This window comes from Cygnus atratus, chromosome Z (genome assembly GCF_013377495.2).
Source record: "Cygnus atratus isolate AKBS03 ecotype Queensland, Australia chromosome Z, CAtr_DNAZoo_HiC_assembly, whole genome shotgun sequence".
In the NCBI taxonomy this organism is placed as follows: Eukaryota; Metazoa; Chordata; class Aves; order Anseriformes; family Anatidae; genus Cygnus; species Cygnus atratus.
In genome coordinates, this window is record NC_066396.1 from 43,384,955 (window position 1) to 43,399,897 (window position 14,943).

A 14,943-nucleotide genomic window follows, 5' to 3' on the forward strand; every position below is an offset into this window, starting at 1 on the left:
TAAGGTGTTGGTTGCTCTCCCTGGTAAATATTCAATCTTTTGGCTATTACTGTTGAATTCACTGACACTGGAGATGTCTTTTTTTTCTTGTGTTTTCAGGAGAGGCATGGCTTCTACAGCTGTATTTGCATTCCCATATGGATTTTTTGTTGCTCTGTATCTCAGTCTGGTTATGTTATTTTGCCTTATGTGGCCAGTTTAGTTAATCAGATAGATTGTTTTATATATGCTGGTGTGGGGCTTGATCTGGCTTTCAGTTTTGTTTATTCTACCAGCATTGTGTGCTTATTTATCATATGTTGTCTCTGCAGATGTTTTCTGTCTGTCATTGGTCATACATGCTAGCTAAAGTATACCGAACAAAGTGGCAAATTATTCTCATGTACCAATTTGTTGTACATATAGCAAACATGTGCAGACTGGCTATTTGTTTATATATGCAGAAGTTTTGTCTGACCTAAGGCATGCTTTTAAGACTGCTAAATTTTTTTCTGTCTCTTCCTTTGTGCATGAGGTACTGTAAGGGGTGGGTGTTGATCTTAGTTTAGTGCTGCTTCTTGTATGTAACTAACAGAATTTTAGAAGTCATTGCTGTAATATAGAGTTACAACATACAGAAATGGGTTGTCCATTTCTCATTCTGTTGGGAAAGCCATGACATTTTTACAGGCAACTCTTCAGATGATTATAAATGGACTGAACTGGGTCTGGCTTCATTTCAGCCTCTTTCTGGGGGTAGATTTTTGTCCTAGAGGTAAATAAGTAAAAGAAATATCAGATTGGAGGCAGGCAGTTATAAATTCTAAGGGGGGAAAAAGGCAAACTGAAGGATTGACAGGTTTATTTCTTTGAATTTACAGAAAAGATTTGTAGTATTTGTGAGTCAATAAAATAAGCATTAGTTCTCAGGCAGTCACAGTACAATGCAGTCTAAAACCACAAGCCAAGGCATAATCCAGTGGGTGTTGACATCTTTTTCCATTATCAGCCAGAATTCACAGATAAGAGTATCAGGAAGAGAACATTACAGGCAGAATGAAGTGAGTTTAAAAAAAGCCTTAAACATTCTCCATGTTTACCTTTTAGAATATTCATGGGCTCTCCAGCCTGTGTTGTTTATTTTGGCTCAAGAAGTAGATGTTATGCATGATGTATGGTGGCAAACTGTTCTTATTTTCTCTATAAGAGTTTTACTTCTTATCTGTGATCATGGACTGCATTTTTTTTTATAAGTGTTTTGACAGTAGTAGGGTTTCACTGTTGCTCCAAAGTTAAGTTAGAATTTTCCTAACTTAATTAAAATAATTTTCCTTATTCTAGCTTTTCAGGGAAAATAAGCAATGATTTATGGATATTTGAAAAGGCAACAGGAATCTCATTTTCAAAGACATGTACATAACTTACTTGTGAGCGTGCAGACTTTGATCTGTTCATGAAGTGACCATTAACTTTCATACAGATATCTAGACATATGCGATGCAAATCAGGGCTTCTGAATGATGTTAGTTGAATATGTGCAGTGTATGTGAACATGTCATTTTCAAAAAAAGCAGAATTTCATTTTGTAATACTGATTTAATTTCTTCATGAACTTGAATGAAGTAAGTTTATAATACAAAGCTGGTTAGAAATATAAAGTGCTAGAACAATACCTAAAGAAAAGAAATGTTTCTTGACCATTCAGGTATTGATCCTGAACTCAATGCATTGTACACATTTGCCAAGTTATTCTCTGTGCCTAACTTGGCACATCTGTGTAAGTGTGGAGTACTGATCTAACGAGGGAGAATAGCAATATGGCTATTGGCTGTAGGTATTCCTACTTTGTTCTTGTGATGTAACTTGTGATGAAGACTGACAACCATATTCCACAGAAAAGACTTTCTCACTTTAAAAATTGAGACATTTCATGAAGACATCCCTTCAGTCATACGCAAACTCGGTATCAAAGTGAAACCCATAATTTTACTTATTTATGTCATTCTCTGAAAATGTTTCTGTTTCAGGGTCATGCGTTCATCATGTTGCAATATTTGACACATTAGCATTATTTTCTAGACACACATGGAATTCTCCAGATAAACCTACAGGAATTGCAACCACGTTCCTTGCACTGAGCGAATAAGAAGCCATTTGTTAAAGGTTTTCATAAGCTAGTTTAAACCTGATTAACTTGCATTACAAAGGCTGTTTAGCTCAGTTCATCTATTAAACTTGTGGCTGCTGTATTCACCCCAACTACACTGAATGTATTTGGTTTTCGTTTGAAAGTTGATGTGGATAAACTGAAGCTTAAATACCAGTTGAGAACAATTTTTCCCGACGTAATTTAATTTCCTTAACCATTCAGGGAATTTTGCGAGAAAACATGGCTGGAGATGGTTAGCAAGGGAAGTGGTGATGAGATTAGCAGCCTCTACAAAATTATATAATCTGAAAATTCTTGCAGGCAAACTTGATATTAATACTGGGGACAAGGTCAGTTAAAGGGTTCGGGTGCTGCAAGATCCTTTCTTAATGAGTATCCTTCCGCTAGAACCCACACCAGACCTAGTGACATGGAAGGGCCTGGGCAGAAGTTCCAGAGCTGAAATAGCTAGGGAAAGAAGCCTTGGACACATAGCTCATAGGCCTTCCATCTGGTCTGAAAACTCAGCAGCAAGCTTCAAAGTGTCTGTACAGGTTGAGTGCAGAAGATGGGTCTCTATCCATGTGAACATGTTCTGGTACAGAGCAGGTGGTGGTTTTTTGCCTGCCTAGCTTTCACGATGGCATTTGAAGCGCTGTCTGAAATGTACAGACAGCACGGCTGTGCACCCTGAACATTCTGCGGAGGTTGTGTTTGCTTCTGTAATTGTGAAGATGGGTTAGCAAGTTTTGTGTTCTTCGTGGTGGCACAGGCAGGCTCTACTTGCAGAATTTTGCTTCTAGTGATAATTTCAGTTAACCAGGGAGTGATGGAGTGCATAAAGGCAAAATAAGTGTGTGTTGGCTCTGGGAAAGCATACTTTAAATAATCATCATCTTCCGGTAGAGGCTGTACTTGTTTAATTATTTTCTGTAAAAGTTCCCAGCTGAATGTGACAATCAGGCATGTCATGATTGGAGGCAGATGTCTTTTAATATTTTAACATATTTGGGTGGCTCAGTGAGCTGCCACATCACTCATTCTGCTTCCCTGCAGAAAGACATTCCTCCATAGGCTGACGAGGTGTGTGTTGTGAGTATCAGATCTGTCGCGGTACGAAAGAGAACAGGACTTTTAAGAAGGTATACTGAGGCAGCAAGCACATCTAGTGAGAGGTAGTCTGAAATGAGCTTGTTCAGTGTGCACATGCCTTCCAGCAGCCCATTAGGAAAGGCTAAAGGCATGGGAAAGTCCTAAACTCAGAGCAGAAGGACTCTTCGCAAGGCATTGTCAAGGATACTCTACGTTTGGACCCAGTCTCTCTCAACGGTAGGAATTCATGCCTTTCCTTTCAAAAGGGCATAACAAGAGTTTCTCCTTTTATTTGATTTTACTTAAAAAAAAAAAGAAAAAGAAAAAGAAAAAGAAAAAGAAAAAGAAAAAGAAAAAGAAAAAGAAAAAGAAAAAGAAAAAGAAAAAGAAAAAAAATAAAAAGAAAAAAAAAGAAAAAAAAGAAAAAGAAAAAGAAAAAGAAAAAGAAAAAGAAAAAAAAAGAAAAAGAAAAAGAAAAAGAAAAAGAAAAAGAAAAAGAAAAAGAAAAAGAAAAAGAAAAAGAAAAAGAAAAAAGAAAAAGAAATTAGTGGCTATTTGAGGGGATTTTGTAACCCTTCTCTGGATTCAGCAGAATCTAACCTACAAATTCAGGGATAATGTTCTCACCACCAGCCTGTATAGTATTTGAGACTATTCTAGCTTAATGCTGCCAGACCTATGCAAAATACCATAGTCAATATGGAAAATACCTACCAAGATTTGCTGTACTTCTTGGAGAGCATATCTCTGTTCAGTGCTTTATTTAGTGGTTGTATATTCTCCTCAAGAGCTAAAGAGGTTTTTGTCTGGGACAGTTTCTTTAGTTTACATTGACACTCAGTGCATATACGGTGGAAATAAAATAGTGAAAAGGGCCATAAGCCAGGATTCCTTCTCCTTCTTTCACCTTACCTTTTAGATTAGTGCCTTTAGTCTTCATTTTAATCTGATAGAAGTTCCGAATTGTGTTCTGCACCATAGCAAAATTACAGTGGAGAAATGCAGAGTAGTGCATGATGGCTAGAGCAGTGAAGCAGAAAGATGCAGGCTTCTCTATCCTCTGGTTGCTAAAATAATGTATTTTATGCGTTTCTCATTTCTTCTGATTCTGTATTTTGTTTGACTTATATATATATATTTCACTGAAAATGGCTGGGGTCATCTTGGAATAGCTTCTGTGAGATTTATGCAATTATTTCTATGTATTGAACATTTTGATTCTGGGGTTGTAATGCAACTGGAAATTGAAACAATGATTTATGTTTCTCCATGTTTTGTATATAACCTTTTGGACTGTCATTTTTACAGAGCTCTAAAGATGTGGTCAGGCTGATTTTTGGCACTGTGATTCTGCAGACTTTGGTGGAAACGTGCCCACTTACCCCATGGCTGAAATTTGGCTTGGAGCTTGTTGGCTGCAGATAGTTGCTAAGTGAAACACAGGAGGTGAATCACATACCCAACAGCTCCTAGCTTTATAGCTGGAATTACTAGACAACTTTTTGTGTTGCTTTTTTTAAACCCATAAAAGGCCATAGGAAAAGACTTTTAGAATTTGTAGACATTCCTGTATTTTCAAACAAGGCAGAATTTTAATGGAATTATATGAGAAAACCTTATTTTTCTTATATCATGTATTGATAAAAATGTGTTTAGAGACAGTAAAGTCTCTGAAACTTGCAGATCCATGTGCACAGTTCTTAACAAATTGCATTGTCAACCATCCTGTTTTCAGGTTCTAGACAGCATAAGTAGTGTGTGTTACTAAGCTGTAGTGTAGTGCTGTAATTAGTTGAATACTTTCTCCCTAGAGAGAAAAAGCAAAAGCAGGGGAGCCAAGAAACTTGGACTGCGTTTAAAACTTATGTGAAGTAAGCAGACTGGATTTGGGACACTGTATCTTATGAATCATAGCAGATATTTTATAAATCAGTGGTTCTGCCTTTACATGCTTCAGTTTGATAGATGGTTGCTGGCCTTAGCATTAATTTAATCATTCTGGGTCTGATATATTTATTAAAAAAAATGATTAGGGATTTAAGATAAGGATTAATGTGGCCTTATGGAAATTCAGATGCAGTTGACTAGTTATGAGGAAAAAATGTCATTTTTTTCTTGAAAACTGTTTGTTCTTACCACAGAACAGGTTGACCTGCAAAAATGTGCCAAGCTAAAAAGAGATGTCATGGGCCACATTAAAAACCACTTAGTGACAAGGCATTATGGCTAGACTCGTGGGAGTTTGTAGACAGGCTGATGAAAATCAGGGGTTTAATGTGCAGAGGAGGGCATAAATGAATGTAATGAATTTATAGTGTTCTCTCAGGTACTCATTTCTTCATCATGTCATTTTTTAGGTATTAGTGATGGTAACTGACCATATTGAGAAAACTTTTTGACTAAGGTTTTCAGGCAGCTGAAGAAATCTCAGAATTGAATAGATGAAAAAGGAAACTGAAAAACTCAATCTGGAAATAATTTTGTAAAAATTTTTGTAACTGTTAAGATAGTTAAACAACGAAGCAACATCTTGGGGGTAATGGTAAAATCATTTCTCCTTGCTTCCAACACTGTTCTTCTAGAAGTTGCTGTAGTACATTGGCTAGAATATGAACTTGGTGCTGAGAGTTGAGCTGCTGACCATAATTTGCATTAATACTCAGTTGCTGTTTAATTAGGTCATACACTTCCTTTGACAGATGCAGTGACTGTTTGGCTCTACCAAAACTAGTGTAACTTTTCTGTAGAAAGTAGTAAGTAGCAGCATGAGGTCCTTGAAAGCTGTAGGAATTTAGACATGTTCTTTTTATTAATTGCCATTGACAGTTGTGTAGCCAAATGTTGTTGTAACCTTAGAAAATTTTAGCCAAAATATTTGGTTTTGTGATTGTTGAAGTCCCAGCTGAATATATGAGTTATTCCCTAGTTATTCTTCACAGTTCCACTATAACAGGGCCTCAGGCCACTGATTTGCACTGATTTGAAGGTAAATAGGTCCCCCTTTCTTAAGGGAGGGTTTGTTCCTTCTGAAGCCTGACATGATACTTAGGGAGACTCACTGGACATAAATGAGTCCCTCCTGCCTGCCTCTGTTTTGCCCCATTGGTCTGGGGTGAGTGGAAGTAACTACTTATTCAAATACAGTTACTTATTCCCTGGAATAAAATGTTATCAATTTCAATATGAAAAAAGATTTTCTCTGGCTATTGTATACCTATACATAATGAAACACATAAATTTAAGTGCACCCTTGCTATCCATCCATTAAACTCAACATTACAATTTTAAATCCTCAATAGCAAGTTCTGTTCTCCTATTTTTTGAGAGATTGGAAAGCTTTGAATAGATATTAAAAAGAAAAAGGACATGAGAAAAACAAATAAAATAGAGTGATCTTAAGAAGATCATTCAGAAACTTCTCTTCTGTCCTCTTAGAACACTTTAAGAGAAGTTTTACACTTAAACTTAGGACAGCACTCAATGAATTTGGAATTCAGAAACAAATTTCAGATATGGTAAAAGAGAATGTTTTTGCATACAGTCTGGACAGTACACCTGTGAAACTCATTGCTGTAGAAAGCTATTAAGGCTAAGAACAGAGCAAACTTAAAAAAATAAATCAGATACTAGCACGGTTATTACTGATATCCAGAATTATAATAATTAATGCTATCAAAGTTTGAAAAAAATACCATGTTTCAGGCTTTGGGGCATAGGCTAATCTCCGTCTGACAGATATCAGGATGAGACTTGTGGGAAGATGATGTCATGTCTACCTTGTGTGGGTTGTTGTGGTACAGTCTAAACTCACTGTGCTGGCAGTATACAAAACCATTTGAACCTGTCGTGTGGTTGCTTGCATTGATTGCTATATACAAAAATCCTTTTAAATGTGCATCTATTAACATAAGTGATATTCATGTAAAACTCCATGTTTAGCCAAAGTAAGTTAGGAATAAGTGCATCATGGCTGAGTATCTTTGTAGTATTGTAGGTGTCAAAATGCTACTGACTCTTATAAATAGTCTCACACTACTCTGAGTATACATACTGAGCATATGTATCTGTTAGGGAGTATTATATCTTTTTGTATGCAGTTATTTGTAAGTACAGATTTTGCTCTTTGGTCTCACTGCTTTACTGGCAAGTCCAATATATCACCTTTCTAGATCTGAGTTCTTATGTTGCTGTCTGTTTTCTCTAAACAGAGCCACCTCTCTCAACTAATGTGTATTTGCCTGTGGAGTAGTCTGAGTGCCACCTGAAAAAAAAGACAGAATGACATTGGTGAACAAAAGTTCACTAGCTCAAGATATGCAACCAACAAAAATGTATCCAAAGGCAATTCTTTTGTGTTTCCCCACCCTTTCATGACTGGGAAAGGAATAAAAGAAAACACATACAATTATGTGATTACACTATAAAATATAATACAATACAATATAATTAATATAATATAGCTGTTATAGTCTTAATTTTTTGCTGTGATGTTTTCTGCAAGACCCTGTAACTGGTTTTTAGTGTAACAATAAGAATCTACAGAATAAAAAGCATTTTTATTTTTTAATCTTCTGGCAGGATTCAAGCATGATATAGCTGTCTTCCTCAGAGATATAACATGAGCATGGTATGTGCAGACTTCTGGGATGTGGGAACAAGAACCAGTACAAGAGGAATTCAACTTCTGTTGTCTATCCAGTGAATAACACAGCAGGACGAAGCTGTCTCAGAACTTAACAGCTATTAAAGCAGGGATCTAAGAGACCAAAGTTAGCTTAATTCTTGCTTAAATGACAGGTTTCATGTGAAATGATATGTTATTAGGAACCATGTAGGCTTGAACAGTGAAGCACTGATCTATCATGTAGACCTTGTCTGTAGTACTTGTGCCAGGAAGAAGGGAGCCTGATAGTCTTTGCATATCCAAGTCTGGCAAAAGCAATTGGAAAGGTTTTCAGAGGTGGTGTGAAAGGGTAACTTTATAAAGCAAATGATCTCATTACTTCTCTCCTTGTTCCTTAACCAATGTAATTAATATCCAAATGTTCCCTAAGATTAGTTTTATTTCCTGCCCAACTAGCTGACAGACACTGCTGAGATTTGAATTCACAGCAGGCGAGAGCAGATGGCTACCTTCGGTAACAGATTACTGCATCAAGGCGTACAAACTGTCCAGCTTTGTCTCAATAAACTTCCACATATGATTTATAAAGTGAAAATAATAGAATAAATCCATGATGCCTATAATGAGAATCATATTACAGCTCTGCTTAAAGCACTAGAATTATCTAAACAGTTATCATGTACTTGTGCTGATCTTCAAATCTTATCAGGCAAGAAAGCATTGCCTGGAAAATGATTAGTCTTCTCTTTGCTATTAGTTCCTCTCATTTCATTTTTATTGAACCAATAAAACTTAAGTAGAGATTTCCAATACATATAGCTTCTATTGAACTTCTGGCAAACATATTAAAGTGTTATAGTTCACACTAACAAGGCGGTTACTTGTTTGTTTGGGGCTTTTTACATAAGTAAAGAAGTCCCTCTGTAAAGTTTCATACCTGCAAGTCCATAATGCAAATTCTGTACTCTAACTTGTATATATATGTATTAAAACAAACAAACAAACAAACAAAAGCCAACCAACCAACCAAACAAACAAAAACAAACAAACAAACAAAAAAACATTGTTTCAGGAAAAGAAAAGTAGTTGTAGGATCATGCATACACATCCAGCATAGCAGATAAACTAGGTTATTTGAGATCATAAATTGCAAGTAAAACTTGCATAGAACGGCTGATGAGAAATAGAATCATAGAATCATTAAGGTTGGAAAAGACCTCCAAGATCATCTGGTCCAACCATCACCCTACCACTAAACCATGTCCCTAAACACCACGTCCAACCTTTCCTTGAACACCCCCAGGGACGGTGACTCCACCAGCTCCCTGGGCAACCTGTTCTAACACCTGACTACTCTTTCTGAGAAGAAATGTCTCCTAATTTCCAACCTAAACCTCCCCTGGAGCAACTTGAGGCCATTCCCTCTAGTCCTATCACTAGTTACCTGTGAGAAAAGGCTGACCCCCAGCTCCCACAGCTTCCTTTCAGGTAGCTGCAGAGAGCAATAAGGCGTCCCCTGAGCCTCCTCTTCTCTGGACCCAGTCTCTTCTCTGGACCCCTCCTCTTCTCTTCAACCCCAGTACCCTCAGCTGCTCCTCATAGGACTTGTGTTCCAGCCTCTTCACCAGCTTCGTAGCCCTTCTCTGGACATGCTCCAGGGCCTCGATGTGCTTCGTGTACTGTGGGGCCCGAAGCTGAACACAGTACTCGAGGTGCGGCCTCACTAGAGCAGAGAACAGGGTGACGATCACCTCCCTGGTCCTGCTGGCTACACTATTCCTGATACAAGCCAGGGTGCTGTTGGCCTTCTTGGCCACCTGGGCACACTGCTGGCTCATGTTCAGGCAAGCATTGACCAACACCCCCAGATCCTTTTCCTCTGTACAGCTTTCCAGCCACTCTGCCCCAAGCCTGTAGCGCTGCGTAGGGTTGTTGTGACTAAAGTGCAGGACCCAGCACGTAGCCATGTTGAACCTCATCCCACTGGCCTCTGCCCATTGACCCATCCTATCCAGGTCCCTCTGCAGGGCCTTCCTACCCTCCAGCATAAATTCATCATAAAAGAGGGCAAGGCTTTTTACAGTACATAGCAGCTCCACCTGAAGCTGCAGAATGACTTAAGAAAGAATTAATATTTCTAGCATGCTGCATCATTATTTGCTTAGTAAAGAAATGTGGCGTGTGGCCCTGTGTAAAAGGTGTCTATTGGTATTGCTTACATTTTATTGAGGAGGGTCATTCCTTGTGCATTTGGAAGCACTTATATATTTATTCTTCTGGAAGCTCACATTACTTTGGGTGCTGAAGACTGAGGTGCAGAGTGGTTTATAACTCTGTGAGTTGGAGGGGGAGTCCTGTCTTCTGCAAAATTTGGGTTGTTTTCCTGGTGAGTGGTACCATCTCACCAGGTACCCTGGCTTTACTGAGAGCAATAGCTAAGCCTGCTGGGATGCCTTGGAAAGCAGCCCTGTGCAATAGCCAACCTTCTCTTCTGCCCTTTCTCTCCTCTGTTTTGATATGTTCAGTGCTTTGTTTCCCTCATTTTGTACTTGAAGGTTTGGGTTTTTTGCTCTCTGTGAGCCGTGTCTCTGTGTGAGAGGGAGGGCTGTAATCTCTTGTGTGGTTCTGTGGGCTAATGGTAATTTCCTGTTAGTGTTGTGGAGAACAGTGAGAATACCACAGTGTAAGTTACTTTCTGGAAAATTAAAGATTTCTTTGCAACTGTAACAGAGACAGCCTAAATTTCCAGGTTTAAAGAATGAGGGGAAGGTTTTAGTATTTTGTTTTGTTTTGTTTTGTTTTGTTTTGTTTTTTAAGTTAAAAGCTGAAGTTAGGATAAATTCTGTTTGCCCACCTGCAACAGTTTCCTATACAATTAGCTTAATGTTTTCTGAAGATGTGAAGCAGAGGTGGCGCAGAAAAATGTTATGTAGCAGCTTAAAGATTGTAGTTTCCGAAGATGGTGTTTTTACTCTCTAATTCAACAGTAGCTGACCACAGTGAATATCTAATTTAGTGTTGTTTTGGCTTGTATTTATGCAGTTTGCTTAGAACTGAGCAGTGTCTATTTCTGGCACATACAAAAGCATGTGTTTTTTGTTGTTGTTGTTTCTATCACAGACTTACCCTCAGCAAACTTAAGCAATTACAACATCACCGTGGTAGAAGGAAAGAGCATCACATTGTACTGTGACACTACTGGAGGGCCACCCCCTAATGTGTCCTGGGTGCTCACTAATTTTGTTTCAAACCATGAGGTAAGTTTCATATTCAAAGAAGTGATAATTCCTGTACAGATATCTGCTGATGGATTGAACAAAGTTCATGTCCAGCTTTAGTTAACTTCTTATCAAAAAGATGAAATAGAAGATTGATTTTGGACTTTAATTTATTTCCCAGTTTCTTTCAATCCAGGGCAGCTATTGCAGTGCTTTTGGAAAATGGCAAACACTTGTTACTTCAGATTTGTAAATGAAAGTGCAGTAATTTCTTGGGGTTAACATAGTGAATAAAGACACTGAAGCAAAAGTTCTTTCTCAGTATGACATATACCTGTACAGAAAGAATATCTCTTACCTACCCAAGGCATGAAAAAAGCTTTAAGTTGTTAATTTATTATATTTTCAAGCCAAAACCTTCATGTCCATATTAACTGTTGGTTGGACAATTTTGTTTGTCAGCATTAATTGTTTTGTGTTTTGTTTCACTTTCCTTCAAGAAAACAAAGTAACTACAGAGAGTCAAGAAAGTTAAGGTGAAGGTTTTATTAAAAAGATTTTTTTTTTATTGAAGTATGTAGATGTTACCTCAACAAAGCCAGAGAGAGTGGGAATTTTATTTTCTGAGAACTTTGTGTTATATGCCCTTTCCTTGGACTGTATGCACAATGGAGATAGACAGTCCATTCTGATGGAGTTATTCATAAGAAGTGTTTAACCAGGTGCAGCTGCTGACCCCTTAAATTGCCATAATTTTCATGGTGCAAGGCCTTCTGTTATTTACAATTTCATGTCATTGGCTACCCTGTATTCATGAGGGTGCAGACAACCTAAAGCTTTCTGGTCTGTACAAGTGTGGGATGTGTACTTCTAAAACTATTCCTACAGTGTGAGAATGCCAGGACCTCTGGGCTGTCTTTACCTTTGTACTTTCTGCCCTGAGGTCATTATATTGGGCCGTATAGATAGGATTTGATTAGCATGTCTCTCAGCTTCCATAAGAAAGAATTCTAGAGAGCTCTAGTTTTATTTCTAAAATTTTCTCTAATCGGGAAAACTACCCAAAGGCACCAGTCATCATAAAGAACAAGAAATTAAAACAGTTTGGGGAACTTATGCCAAGTTGTGCTTTTTCTTTTTCTTCTTCTTTTTCCTTTTTTTAGTTATGAGACAAAACAAATGTGGGATGCTGTTCAAAAAGTGAGATCACTTCATTTTTTAACCCTCCTATCGTTCAAATGCCATGTTCAGTTTTCTTCAAGCTTTCCAGAAATACTCTGTCCTGGCATAACTTCATGTGTGAGATTTCGGTGGGTCTCATAATATAGGCTGGCTACAACCTTAGCTGTGGAGCACGGTAGTCTTTTCGGTAGCAGAAGAATGAGTGCTTTTTAAGCCTCATTCGCAACTATCCTTCCCTTCTCCATGAGTGTTGTTTTTTTGGTTTCCTTTCTCTCACTTTCATATCTGTGTTGCTGACTCCCTTTTCTTCACCTCCTATGCTGCTTTTGCCTGCTTTTTCTCTCTTTCCTGTTTTACAAAGAGAAATGTTAACAGAAGTTAAAACTATACTCTAGTCCTACATTTCACCATATGATTATTTTTTATGCTGGTATATAAATTTGTTTATGTCAGATTTTTCTTGCTATAGGTTTCAGCCCTTAATCCACTATTGAAGCCCTCTGCTCTGAATCCAGCTTTAAGCAGTTCTCACCTCTGAGAGCTGCACATAGAGAAATATGCAGTGGGCTTTTTGGCTTTTCCACACTGCCTGATTGATATCACAGATTGATATCAGTGTCACACTGATATCAATGTCACACTGATATCAATGGGGCATTTAACTCAAGTGGGGTTTAGATGGGACCTCGAGGTTCAAACTTCTGGTCCTGTATGCAGGAGTGTCCCCACATGTCCCCACTGACTGCTGCTGAAAGTCACTGTGGTTTTATACTTGCAGGGCATTATCTTTTTGTCTACTGTGCAACACTGACGCATACATGTACACTAAGAAAAGTATTTCAAAAGGAGTTTTTTAAAAAGGATACTAATTATTGTATGTTTTCTGAATATGTTTTGGTTCTTTTTCATTTTAAGAATGTAGTCTTGCATTTTATGAAAAATTCAAGTATGGAAATAGTAGTTATTTGGAGATCACACGAACGACTCAGTTTAAGAAAACAGTGTCTTTAACAACTAGCTTTGCTAGCTGTTTTTTGTTTTGTTTTGTTTTGTTTTTTAATGATTCGGCCCTATGCACTTTATGCAGTGTAGCATAGCTGCATATTTAATATGGCATTTCAGGTTGTAAATGTGCCGTGAGCTTTCTAAGAATCACAAGAATCAAGAGTTCTAAGATTCATAATTCTTATCTTAATTAGCCTTATTGCTCGAACACATAAAATATTACTTGGACAGTAGCTTATAGGTATTAGAAGGGATGTAATTTCTCATAAATTGTTTACAAGAGGAAGAAGCTTTCAAGAGAAATTTGGCTAAGGAGGAGGGAGAAGACACACAGTTGTCACAGTGCAGTAGAGCTCAGAAGGCAGCAGTGGAAAAGATACCATGCTTAATAGCAAAGAGACAAAAGGCAATAAAGAAGGACTGAACAGAATATAGGGGAGGAGGAAAAATTCAAGCGGACTGGAGATGGACCATATAAATAAGTCATGAAATGGAAGAAAGGGATAAGCAAGGGCGTGGATGAATAAGAAGACATTTTTCTAGAGGGGAAGTGTTTAGAAAAGGCAGAAAGTGAAAGGAACAAGACAGAGAAATGGACAAGTGCAGTGTTTGCAGCAGGACTACACTTTTGGAACTTCAGCCACCGATGGTTCTGTCTTTTGTGTCTATTGGGTAAGGTGCCAAAGTAACATTTCGATTAATTACAGACCGATGGAGCTAAAGGGAAGGGAAAACGAAAAATGCTGTTGAGCTGTGGCCAATGATTCCCTGCCTCTCCCTTGTTTCTTTAGGCTTCAGTTGACACATATATGTTTTTCTGACCATTTGTAGAGTGACACAAGTAAGAATCCTGCTTCGCTAACAATAAAGAACGTCTCATCCATGGACAGTGGGCTGTGGATTTCATGTGTGGCAGAGAACATTGTGGGAGAGGACCAAGCCTCTGCTGAGCTCACGGTATTCTGTACGTACACAGGCCTCCATGCAGCTCATAAGGCCAAACTGCATTAGTAACAGCTATTTTGGTTACAAATATTTTGAGGGCGCACAGGTTGCAGAAACAGAAACATCTTTTAAGCACGTGAACTATCTACTGCTGTTAATAACGGGAATAGCTCAATCAGCAGTTGTTGAATTTATCTTCTGCTCCGAGTTTGTAAAAAAATACTTTTCTAAATGCTTTATCTTCCGGTTAGAACAACCTGTAAGCAATGGTCTGAGAGCCAAAGTCCTCAGTGGGACCGTCAGTGTGGGAAGGTTTGTAATGGTGTGCGTATATGTACACACTATTTTAGGAATTAAGAAGTGTGAATGCATCAAAAGGGTCATAGAGTTAATTATAAAGAGACTACAAATATTAAAGGTTTTTTTATCTAAATAAACAACTGGTTTGTTCAAAAAATAACACACTTGCAACATTTGTACTGCCAGATGTAAATTTATTTGTCATAGCTTTGAATAATGTACTTATTTGTCAGGGCCAAGGAAGGGGGAAGGGACATGTAATATGGAGACACTGGCTTCTTAGATCTAAGATTCCAGCCTGAATTCATTTTGTGTGAACAAGGCAGCATGTTTTCACAAGTTGCAGTCTTCTGTTCAACTGAAGTTGGGAATGGAACGCTTTGTAGATGGCAAACTTTGTTCAGCATGTGCTCATGACAGAGAAAACTAGAAAAAACACTATAGATGTA

General features: G+C 38.0%; 1 protein-coding gene across 8 annotated transcripts in view; it reads left to right on the plus strand.

Annotated features, from left to right (window-relative positions):
- Positions 1 to 14,943, plus strand: part of NTRK2 (neurotrophic receptor tyrosine kinase 2) — a 206,086-nt gene that overhangs the window by 35,849 nt on the left and 155,294 nt on the right. For all 8 annotated transcript variants that reach the window (XM_035565275.2, XM_035565266.1, XM_035565267.2 and 5 more), the window contains exons 6-7: positions 10,965 to 11,101; positions 14,081 to 14,213. In XM_035565275.2, coding sequence (XP_035421168.1) covers positions 10,965 to 11,101; positions 14,081 to 14,213 — 270 coding nt within the window. The remainder of the gene's footprint in view (positions 1 to 10,964; positions 11,102 to 14,080; positions 14,214 to 14,943) is intronic.